The 12,500-nt window shown below is 48.4% G+C and overlaps 1 protein-coding gene across 2 annotated transcripts in view; it reads left to right on the top strand.

Moving 5' to 3' along the window:
• The window catches only part of LOC124011352 (interleukin-1 receptor accessory protein-like 1-B), a 444,356-nt gene that overhangs the window by 365,436 nt on the left and 66,420 nt on the right, over positions 1-12,500 (top strand). For both annotated transcript variants that reach the window (XM_046324642.1, XM_046324641.1), the window contains exon 8: positions 6,506-6,651. In XM_046324642.1, coding sequence (XP_046180598.1) covers positions 6,506-6,651 — 146 coding nt within the window. The remainder of the gene's footprint in view (positions 1-6,505; positions 6,652-12,500) is intronic.

Genomic DNA, 12,500 nt, shown 5'->3' with positions numbered 1-12,500 from the left:
CATTACAGACGGGGATGACAAGATGGCCATGAGAAGCAAATGATAACAGATGCTTCAACTCTCTCAAGAGAGGACTGAAGTCATTTAACCTCTAGGCTGTATAGAATTCTGTCTTAATATCCAGTCTGAAGAGGAACGAGATCATTAGAACAGTAGGGATGGAGGAGTGCATTATAAGAGATATCACCGTCACTGTCTCACATATGAATTGGAGACCAGACCACTCCATGATGTATGTCATTTTATCCTCTCATCTAAAGGTAAACCAGAAGGACTGCTCTGTATTACCTCTCACACATAACACCTCTGGGTTATATGATGGGCTGAAACAGGTGACGTCTCCACGTCAGCCTCTGTATCTAGTCTACTATATAGTCTGTTGAATGTCTCCACATCAGTCTCTGTATCTAGTCTACTATATAGTCTGTTGAATGTCTCCACATCAGTCTCTCTATCTAGTCTACTATATAGTCTGTTGAATGTCTCCACATCAGTCTCTGTATCTAGTCTACTATATAGTCTGTTGAATGTCTCCATGTTAGTCTCTGTATCTAGTCTACTATATAGTCTGTTGAACGTCTCCACGTCAGTCTCTGTATCTAGTCTACTATATAGTCTGTTGAATGTCTCCACGTCAGTCTCTGTATCTAGTCTACTATATAGTCTGTTGAACGTCTCCACGTCAGTCTCTGTATCTAGATTTAGATGCACTATTGTAAAGTGGCTGTTCCACTGGATGTCATAAGTTGAATGCACCAATTTGTAAGTCGCTCTGGATAAGAGCGTCTGCTAAATGACTTAAATGTAATGTAATGTAGTCTACTATATAGTCTGTTGAACGTCTCCACGTCAGTCTCTGTATCTAGTCTACTATATAGTCTGCTGAACGTCTCCACATCAGTCTCTGTATCTAGTCTACTATATAGTCTGTTGAACGTCTCCACGTCAGCCTCTGTATCTAGTCTACTATATAGTCTGTTGGACGTCTCCACGTCAGTCTCTGTATCTCGTCTACTATATAGTCTGTGGAACGTCTCCACGTCAGTCTCTGTATCTCGTCTACTATATAGTCTGTTGGACGTCTCCACGTCAGTCTCTGTATCTAGTCTACTATATAGTCTGTTGAATGTCTCCACATCAGCCTCTGTATCTAGTCTACTATATAGTCTGTTGAACGTCTCTACGTCAGTCTCTGTATCTAGTCTACTATATAGTCTGTTGAAAGTCTCCACGTCAGCCTCTGTATCTAGTCTACATTTACATTACATTTAAGTCATTTAGCAGACGCTCTTATCCAGAGCGACTACTATATAGTCTGTTGAATGTCTCCATGTTAGTCTCTGTATCTAGTCTACTATATAGTCTGTTGAACGTCTCCACGTCAGTCTCTGTATCTAGTCTACTATATAGTCTGTTGAACGTCTCCACGTCAGTCTCTGTATCTAGTCTACTATATAGTCTGTTGAACGTCTCCACGTCAGTCTCTGTATCTAGATTTAGATGCACTATTGTAAAGTGGCTGTTCCACTGGATGTCATAAGTTGAATGCACCAATTTGTAAGTCGCTCTGGATAAGAGCGTCTGCTAAATGACTTAAATGTAATGTAATGTAGTCTACTATATAGTCTGTTGAACGTCTCCACGTCAGTCTCTGTATCTAGTCTACTATATAGTCTGCTGAACGTCTCCACGTCAGCCTCTGTATCTAGTCTACTATATAGTCTGTTGAACGTCTCCACGTCAGCCTCTGTATCTAGTCTACTATATAGTCTGTTGAACGTCTCCACGTCAGTCTCTGTATCTAGTCTACTATATAGTCTGTTGAACATCTCCACGTCAGTCTCTGTATCTAGTCTACTATATAGTCTGTTGAACGTCTCCACGTCAGTCTCTGTATCTAGTCTACTATATAGTCTGCTGAACGTCTCCACGTCAGTCTCTGTATCTAGTCTACTATATAGTCTGTTGAACATCTCCACGTCAGTCTCTGTATCTAGTCTACTATATAGTCTGTTGAACGTCTCTACGTCAGTCTCTGTATCTAGTCTACTATATAGTCTGTTGAACATCTCCACGTCAGTCTCTGTATCTAGTCTACTATATAGTCTGTTGAACGTCTCCACGTCAGTCTCTGTATCTAGATTTAGATGCACTATTGTAAAGTGGCTGTTCCACTGGATGTCATAAGTTGAATGCACCAATTTGTAAGTCGCTCTGGATAAGAGCGTCTGCTAAATGACTTAAATGTAATGTAATGTAGTCTACTATATAGTCTGTTGAACGTCTCCACGTCAGTCTCTGTATCTAGTCTACTATATAGTCTGCTGAACGTCTCCACGTCAGTCTCTGTATCTAGTCTACTATATAGTCTGTTGAACGTCTCCACGTCAGCCTCTGTATCTAGTCTACTATATAGTCTGTTGAACGTCTCCACGTCAGTCTCTGTATCTAGTCTACTATATAGTCTGTTGAACATCACGTCAGTCTCTGTATCTAGTCTAATATATAGTCTGTTGAACGTCTCCACGTCAGTCTCTGTATCTAGTCTACTATATAGTCTGTTGAACGTCTCCACGTCAGCCTCTGTACCTAGTCTACTATATAGTCTGTTGAACGTCTCCACGTCAGTCTCTGTATCTAGTCTACTATATAGTCTGTTGAACGTCTCCACGTCAGTCTCTGTATCTAGATTTAGATGCACTATTGTAAAGTGGCTGTTCCACTGGATGTCATAAGGTGAATGCACCAATTTGTAAGTCGCTCTGGATAAGAGCGTCTGCTAAATGACTTAAATGTAATGTAATGTAGTCTACTATATAGTCTGTTGAACGTCTCCACGTCAGTCTCTGTATCTAGTCTACTATATAGTCTGCTGAACGTCTCCACGTCAGCCTCTGTATCTAGTCTACTATATCGTCTGTTGAACGTCTCCATGTTAGTCTCTGTATCTAGTCTACTATATAGTCTGTTGAACGTCTCCACGTCAGCCTCTGTATCTAGTCTACTATATAGTCTGTTGAACGTCTCCACGTCAGTCTCTGTATCTCGTCTACTATATAGTCTGTTGGACGTCTCCACGTCAGTCTCTGTATCTAGTCTACTATATAGTCTGTTGAACGTCTCTACGTCAGTCTCTGTATCTAGTCTACTATATAGTCTGTTGAACATCTCCACGTCAGTCTCTGTATCTAGTCTACTATATAGTCTGTTGAACGTCTCCACGTCAGTCTCTGTATCTAGATTTAGATGCACTATTGTAAAGTGGCTGTTCCACTGGATGTCATAAGTTGAATGCACCAATTTGTAAGTCGCTCTGGATAAGAGCGTCTGCTAAATGACTTAAATGTAATGTAATGTAGTCTACTATATAGTCTGTTGAACGTCTCCACGTCAGTCTCTGTATCTAGTCTACTATATAGTCTGTTGAACATCTCCACATCAGTCTCTGTATCTAGTCTACTATATAGTCTGTTGAACGTCTCCACGTCAGCCTCTGTATCTAGTCTACTATATAGTCTGTTGAACGTCTCCACGTCAGTCTCTGTATCTAGTCTACTATATAGTCTGTTGAACATCTCCACGTCAGTCTCTGTATCTAGTCTAATATATAGTCTGTTGAACGTCTCCACGTCAGTCTCTGTATCTAGTCTACTATATAGTCTGTTGAACGTCTCCACGTCAGCCTCTGTATCTAGTCTACTATATAGTCTGTTGAACGTCTCCATGTCAGTCTCTGTATCTAGATTTAGATGCACTATTGTAAAGTGGCTGTTCCACTGGATGTCATAAGGTGAATGCACCAATTTGTAAGTCGCTCTGGATAAGAGCGTCTGCTAAATGACTTAAATGTAATGTAATGTAGTCTACTATATAGTCTGTTGAACGTCTCCACGTCAGTCTCTGTATCTAGTCTTCTATATAGTCTGCTGAACGTCTCCACGTCAGCCTCTGTATCTAGTCTACTATATAGTCTGTTGAACGTCTCCATGTTAGTCTCTGTATCTAGTCTACTATATAGTCTGTTGAACGTCTCCACGTCAGTCTCTGTATCTAGATTTAGATGCACTATTGTAAAGTGGCTGTTCCACTGGATGTCATAAGTTGAATGCACCAATTTGTAAGTCGCTCTGGATAAGAGCGTCTGCTAAATGACTTAAATGTAATGTAATGTAGTCTACTATATAGTCTGTTGAACGTCTCCACGTCAGTCTCTGTATCTAGTCTACTATATAGTCTGCTGAACGTCTCCACATCAGTCTCTGTATCTAGTCTACTATATAGTCTGTTGAACGTCTCCACGTCAGCCTCTGTATCTAGTCTACTATATAGTCTGTTGAACGTCTCCACGTCAGTCTCTGTATCTAGTCTACTATATAGTCTGTTGAACATCTCCACGTCAGTCTCTGTATCTAGTCTACTATATAGTCTGTTGAACGTCTCTACGTCAGTCTCTGTATCTAGTCTACTATATAGTCTGTTGAACGTCTCCACGTCAGTCTCTGTATCTAGTCTACTATATAGTCTGTTGAAAGTCTCCACGTCAGCCTCTGTATCTAGTCTACTATATAGTCTGCTGAACGTCTCCACGTCAGCCTCTGTATCTAGTCTACTATATAGTCTGTTGAACATCTCCACGTCAGTCTCTGTATCTAGTCTACTATATAGTCTGTTGAACATCTCCACGTCAGTCTCTGTATCTAGTCTACTATATAGTCTGTTGAACGTCTCCACGTCAGTCTCTGTATCTAGTCTACTATATAGTCTGTTGAACGTCTCCACGTCAGTCTCTGTATCTCGTCTACTATATAGTCTGTTGGACGTCTCCACGTCAGTCTCTGTATCTAGTCTACTATATAGTCTGTTGAATGTCTCCACATCAGCCTCTGTATCTAGTCTACTATATAGTCTGTTGAACGTCTCTACGTCAGTCTCTGTATCTAGTCTACTATATAGTCTGTTGAAAGTCTCCACGTCAGCCTCTGTATCTAGTCTACTATATAGTCTGTTGAATGTCTCCATGTTAGTCTCTGTATCTAGTCTACTATATAGTCTGTTGAACGTCTCTACGTCAGTCTCTGTATCTAGTCTACTATATAGTCTGTTGAACATCTCCACGTCAGTCTCTGTATCTAGTCTACTATATAGTCTGTTGAACGTCTCTACGTCAGTCTCTGTATCTAGTCTACTATATAGTCTGTTGAACATCTCCACGTCAGTCTCTGTATCTAGTCTTCTATATAGTCTGTTGAACATCTCCACGTCAGTCTCTGTATCTCGTCTACAATAGCCTGTTGAACATCATTGTCCCTTCTCTGTGTCTCCCCAACAACCTGCTCCCTCCTCCACATTCCTCCCTCCTTCCACCAACCTCCTCTTCACCTCCTCCTCTCCCCTTCCTTCACCTCTCCCCCCCACCCTCCTCCACCTCCTCCTCTCCCCTTCCTTCACCTCTCCCCCCCACCCTCCTCCACCTCCTCCTCTCCTAGTCCAACGGGTCTTGCCACCTTATCTCCTTCATATATCCTTCATGGAGCCTCAGTTAGAAGCAGTTGGGTGTTGGAAAGCTAAGGGCATTACCACAACTGTAAATACTAGATTCCCCATGTCAGTGTGCCTTCCACTTCCACCATCTGTACTGCACTGTGTAATTGACCTGATGAACTTCCCCCATCCTTCCCAGACATGATGAAGAGGAGAAATGGGATTGATTGTTCTGAACCACATTCAAGTGTACCCAAGGGAGAGGAGAACAACAGCAAGTGACAGTCGTACAGTTGTCTTTTCGCATTATTAGGCTCAGTGTCATAAAAGAGACAGAATGGAGGCCGATATCTGTAAACACTAAAGAATAGAGATCATTATTTTTCCATTTGTTCCGCCTGCTCTGTGTGTGCCGAGCAGGAGAGATTCCTTTACTCTTTAACTCATATTGTTTTTCCTTCGTTTCCATAGCAGCATGCCGCTATAAGAAGATACTTTTTCAACCTCATTATTTAGCTAGTTATCTTACAACACTGTGCGAGCTGAAACAATGCTGTTGACTTTCAATCAAATGACTGTAAAGTCTGTAGAAATGATGACTGACTGTGGTATTACGGTCATCCATGGTTTGTAAAGTGTACCATCACTTGTGGTGATGCTTTTACTGCTGTTCTGTCCACAATCTGTATCAAGGCCAATCCATGTCAAGTCACATCTCCAGTGAAATTAGCATCCTCGCTAATCTGCCCCCCAAGCCAGCCCTCCTGGGTAATCACAGTCACAGTGAGGGGGATAATGCTTGGTAATTGTCAATCAATCACAGACAGAATCCTCACAGAGACTTTCTCTTCTCTGTTCTCCCTCCTCTCTTCTCCCTTATCTCTTCTCCCTTCTCTCTTCTCCTCTCTTCTTCTCTCTTCTCCTCCCCTTTTCACTCTTCTCCTCCCCTTTCTCTACGTTCTCCTCTCCTCTCTGCTTCTCTCCTCTCCTATTCTCTTCTCCTCTTCTATTGTCTTCTCGGCAGGCTTATCCGGGAGCACCTGGGAGAGCAGGAGGTGTCGATCACCCTGACCATTGACTCGGTGGAAGAGGCTGATCTGGGGAACTACTCCTGCTTCGTGGAGAATGGCAACGGCAGACGGCAGGCTAACATCCAGCTCACAAAGAGAGGTAGGACACACAGACACACACACACACACACACACACACAGCTGAGTTTTCACTTAAAACCATAATTATCTGAAGGTTATTCTGTCTGTTTCATTTTTTAGATACCTGCTTAATGTCACATCAACGTCAAACATTGAAATGTGTTTTCAAGGCAGAAACCGACAGATAGACAGCTGTTATCTTGTTGCCAATTCAGAGAAGCAGCAGAGGGACCGTGTTCATCTCTCTCTGTTTTTCTAGACACGTTGCATCCTTTCAAATCTTGGTGGTCAGAGCCCATTGGCTGACTAACGTCTACCAGAGCAGGGCCTGGACTCAATGCATCTCCATCCATCACCATGGTGACAGCATTAGCTTCATTCCAGAGCACGGCCCAATCTCACAACACCACAACACAAGATTTCCACCAGGCAAGACCTGATCCCCCAACACCACAACAAAGCTATCCACCAGACAGGGCTTGATCCCAGAACACCACAACAAAGCTATCCACCAGACAGGGCTTGATCCCAGAACACCACAACAAAGCTATCTACCAGACAGGGCTTGATCCCAGAACACCACAACAAAGCTATCCATCAGACAAGGCCTGATCCCCCAACACCACAACAAAGCTATCTACCAGACAGGGCTTGATCCCAGAACACCACAACAAAGCTATCTACCAGACAGGGCTTGATCCCAGAACACCACAACAAAGCTATCTACCAGACAGGGCTTGATCCCAGAACACCACAACAAAGCTATCTACCAGACAGGCCCTGATCCCCCAACACCATAACACAAGCCATCCACCAGACAGGGCCTGGTCCCCCAACACCATAACACAAGCCATCCACCAGACAGGGCCTGGTCCCCCGACACCATAACACAAGCCATCCACCAGACAGGGCCTGGTCCCCCAACACCATAACACAAGCCATCCACCAGACAGGGCCTGGTCCCCCAACACCATAACACAAGCCATCCACCAGACAGGGCCTGATCCCCCAACACCATAACACAAGCCATCCACCAGACAGGGCCTGGTCCCCCAACACCATAACACAAGCCATCCACCAGACAGGGCCTGATCCCCCAAAACCATAACACAAGCCATCCACCAGACAGGGCCTGGTCCCCCAACACCATAACACAAGCCATCCACCAGACAGGGCCTGGTCCCCCAACACCATAACACAAGCCATCCACCAGACAGGGCCTGGTCCCCCAACACCATAACACAAGCCATCCACCAGACAGGGCCTGGTCCCCCAACACCATAACACAAGCCATCCACCAGACAGGGCCTGATCCCCCAAAACCATAACACAAGCCATCCACCAGACAGGGCCTGGTCCCCCAACACCATAACACAAGCCATCCACCAGACAGGGCCTGATCCCCCAACACCATAACACAAGCCATCCACCAGACAGGGCCTGATCCCCCAACACCATAACACAAGCCATCCACCAGACAGGGCCTGGTCCCACAACACCATAACACAAGCCATCCACCAGACAGGGCCTGATCCCCCAACACCATAACACAAGCCATCCACCAGACAGGGCCTGGTCCCCCAACACCATAACACAAGCCATCCACCAGACAGGGCCTGGTCCCCCAACACCATAACACAAGCCATCCACCAGACAGGGCCTGGTCCCCCAACACCATAACACAAGCCATCCACCAGACAGGGCCTGGTCCCCCAACACCATAACACAAGCCATCCACCAGACAGGGCCTGGTCCCCCAACACCATAACACAAGCCATCCACCAGACAGGGCCTGGTCCCCCAACACCATAACACAAGCCATCCACCAGACAGGGCCTGGTCCCCCAACACCATAACACAAGCCATCCACCAGACAGGGCCTGGTCCCCCAACACCATAACACAAGCCATCCACCAGACAGGGCCTGGTCCCCCAACACCATAACACAAGCCATCCACCAGACAGGGCCTGGTCCCCCAACACCACAACACAAGCCATCCACCAGACAGGGCCTGGTCCCCCAACACCACAACACAAGCCATCCACCAGACAGGGCCTGGTCCCCCAACACCACAACACAAGCCATCCACCAGACAGGGCCTGGTCCCCCAACACCACAACACAAGCCATCCACCAGACAGGGCCTGGTCCCCCAACACCACAACACAAGCCATCCACCAGACAGGGCCTGGTCCCCCAACACCACAACACAAGCCATCCACCAGACAGGGCCTGGTCCCCCAACACCACAACACAAGCCATCCACCAGACAGGGCCTGGTCCCCCAACACCACAACACAAGCCATCCACCAGACAGGGCCTGGTCCCCCAACACCACAACACAAGCCATCCACCAGACAGGGCCTGGTCCCCCAACACCACAACACAAGCCATCCACCAGACAGGGCCTGGTCCCCCAACACCACAACACAAGCCATCCACCAGACAGGGCCTGGTCCCCCAACACCACAACACAAGCCATCCACCAGACAGGGCCTGGTCCCCCAACACCACAACACAAGCCATCCACCAGACAGGGCCTGGTCCCCCAACACCATAACACAAGCCATCCACCAGACAGGGCCTGGTCCCCCAACACCATAACACAAGCCATCCACCAGACAGGGCCTGGTCCCCCAACACCATAACACAAGCCATCCACCAGACAGGGCCTGGTCCCCCAACACCATAACACAAGCCATCCACCAGACAGGGCCTGGTCCCCCAACACCATAACACAAGCCATCCACCAGACAGGGCCTGGTCCCCCAACACCATAACACAAGCCATCCACCAGACAGGGCCTGATCCCCCAACACCATAACACAAGCCATCCACCAGACAGGGCCTGGTCCCCCAACACCATAACACAAGCCATCCACCAGACAGGGCCTGGTCCCCCAACACCATAACACAAGCCATCCACCAGACAGGGCCTGGTCCCCCGACACCATAACACAAGCCATCCACCAGACAGGGCCTGGTCCCCCGACATCATAACACAAGCCATCCACCAGACAGGGCCTGGTCCCCCGACACCATAACACAAGCCATCCACCAGACAGGGCCTGGTCCCCCAACACCATAACACAAGCCATCCACCAGACAGGGCCTGGTCCCCCAACACCATAACACAAGCCATCCACCAGACAGGGCCTGGTCCCCCAACACCATAACACAAGCCATCCACCAGACAGGGCCTGGTCCCCCAACACCATAACACAAGCCATCCACCAGACAGGGCCTGGTCCCCCAACACCATAACACAAGCCATCCACCAGACAGGGCCTGGTCCCCCAACACCACAACACAAGCCATCCACCAGACAGGGCCTGGTCCCCCAACACCACAACACAAGCCATCCACCAGACAGGGCCTGGTCCCCCAACACCACAACACAAGCAATCCACCAGACAGGGCCTGGTCCCCCAACACCACAACACAAGCCATCCACCAGACAGGGCCTGGTCCCCCAACACCACAACACAAGCCATCCACCAGACAGGAATTGGTCCCCCAACACCACAACACAAGCCATCCACCAGACAGGGCCTGGTCCCCCAACACCACAACACAAGCCATCCACCAGACAGGGCCTGGTCCCCCAACACCACAACACAAGCCATCCACCAGACAGGGCCTGGTCCCCCAACACCACAACACAAGCCATCCACCAGACAGGGCCTGGTCCCCCAACACCACAACACAAGCCATCCACCAGACAGGGCCTGGTCCCCCAACACCACAACACAAGCCATCCACCAGACAGGGCCTGGTCCCCCAACACCACAACACAAGCCATCCACCAGACAGTCAACATGATAAAGGGTGATGTCACAAGCCATCCACCAGACAGTCAACATGATAAAGGGTGATGTCACAAGCCATCCACCAGACAGTCAACATGATAAAGGGTGATGTCACAAGCCATCCACCAGACAGTCAACATGATAAAGGGTGATGTCACAAGCCATACACCAGACAGTCAACATGATAAAGGGTGATGTCACAAGCCATCCACCAGACAGTCAACATGATAAAGGGTGATGTCACAAGCCATCCACCAGACAGTCAACATGATAAAGGGTGATGTCACAAGCCATCCACCAGACAGTCAACATGATAAAGGGTGATGTCACAAGCCATCCACCAGACAGTCAACATGATAAAGGGTGATGTCACAAGCCATCCACCAGACAGTCAACATGATAAAGGGTGATGTCACAAGCCATCCACCAGACAGTCAACATGATAAAGGGTGATGTCACAAGCCATACACCAGACAGTCAACATGATAAAGGGTGATGTCACAAGCCATCCACCAGACAGTCAACATGATAAAGGGTGATGTCACAAGCCATCCACCAGACAGTCAACATGATAAAGGGTGATGTCACAAGCCATCCACCAGACAGTCAACATGATAAAGGGTGATGTCACCAGCCATTCACCAGACAGTCAACATGATAAAGGGTGATGTCACCAGAACCAAACAACCATCTAGCTCTGCTTTATAACCCTTGGTCCAGACACAACCTTCAACAACGTACCACCTCTCCACCCACACATACTCTACCTCCTCTTCCTCTTCCTCCCCACCCCCTCATCCTCTACCTCCTCTTCCTCCCCACCCCCACATACTCTACCTCCTCTTCCTCCCCACCCCCACATACTCTACCTCCTCTTCCTCTTCCTCCACACTTCCTCATCCTCTACCTCCTCTTCCTCCCCACCCCTCATTCTCTTCCTCCTATACTTCCTCTTGCTCCCCACCCCCTCATCCTATACCCCCTCTTCCTCCCCACCCCTCATCCTCTACCTCCTCTTCCTCGGCACCCCCTCATTCTATACCTTCTCTTCCTCCCCACCCCCTCATCCTCTACCTCCTCTTCTCTCTTCCTCCCCACCCCCTCATCCTCTACCTCCTCTTCCTCTTCCTCCCCACCCCTCATCCTCTTCCTCCCCACCCCCTCATCCTCTACCTCTTCTTCCCTCTTCCTCCCCACCGCGTCATCCTCTACCTCCTCTTCCTCTTCCTCCCCACCCCCTCATTCTATACCTCCTCTTCCTCTTCCTCCCCACCCCCTCATCCTCTACCTCCTCTTCCTCCCCACCCCCTCATTCTATACCTCCTCTTCCTCTTCCTCCCCACCCCCTCATCCTCTACCTCCTCTTCCTCCCCACCCCCTCATCCTCTACCTCCTCTTCCTCTAACTCCCCACCCCCCATCCTCTACCTCCTCTTCCCTCTTCCTCTTCCTCCACACCCCCTCATCCTCTACCATCCTCTCCTTCTCTTCTCCTCTCTCCCCTCCATCTCCTGGTTGAATCAAAGATCTTGTCCCCGTGTATCAGCGCACCGTCGGTCAGGTGTCAGAGATTACACTAAAGAGGTCCATTCTTCTCTGCCTGGCGCCCACAGCCCACATCCTGACACTCTCCGCCCATAGATTAAGACAAATGATCTCCCGACGGTCGGGGACTGTGCCTCACTTACACAGCGATAGATTTGACAGAGCTACTGGGCACCTCTCTATTCATCTTGTTTCCCCCCCACCTCCTCCTCACAGGGCTAGTGTGTTTGGAGGGACGGCTGCCATCGGGATTTGTCACTGACATGTGGGTTGTGGGTGTGGTGTGGAGGGTGCGGAGGGAGCGGAGATGTGGTGGTGTGGAGGTTGCTGAAGGTGTAGAGGGTCTTGAGTGGTGGAGCATGTTGGCTGCCCTGTGCTGCGTCTCCAGGGGAGAGAGGCGGAGGACCATGGATTGATTTCATCATTAGGAGGACAAAGGGTACCTTATTTGCCTGCTGGGTACTGGATGAAAGCATCCATTATAATAGGTGATTTCACTGGGGAGGCCTTCTCTG

The sequence above is a fragment of the Oncorhynchus gorbuscha genome, linkage group LG23 (genome assembly GCF_021184085.1).
Source record: "Oncorhynchus gorbuscha isolate QuinsamMale2020 ecotype Even-year linkage group LG23, OgorEven_v1.0, whole genome shotgun sequence".
NCBI classification, from domain to species: Eukaryota; Metazoa; Chordata; class Actinopteri; order Salmoniformes; family Salmonidae; genus Oncorhynchus; species Oncorhynchus gorbuscha.
The sequence above is the reverse complement of the archived record's forward strand: the minus strand, read 5'-3'. Positions and strand labels throughout refer to the sequence as shown.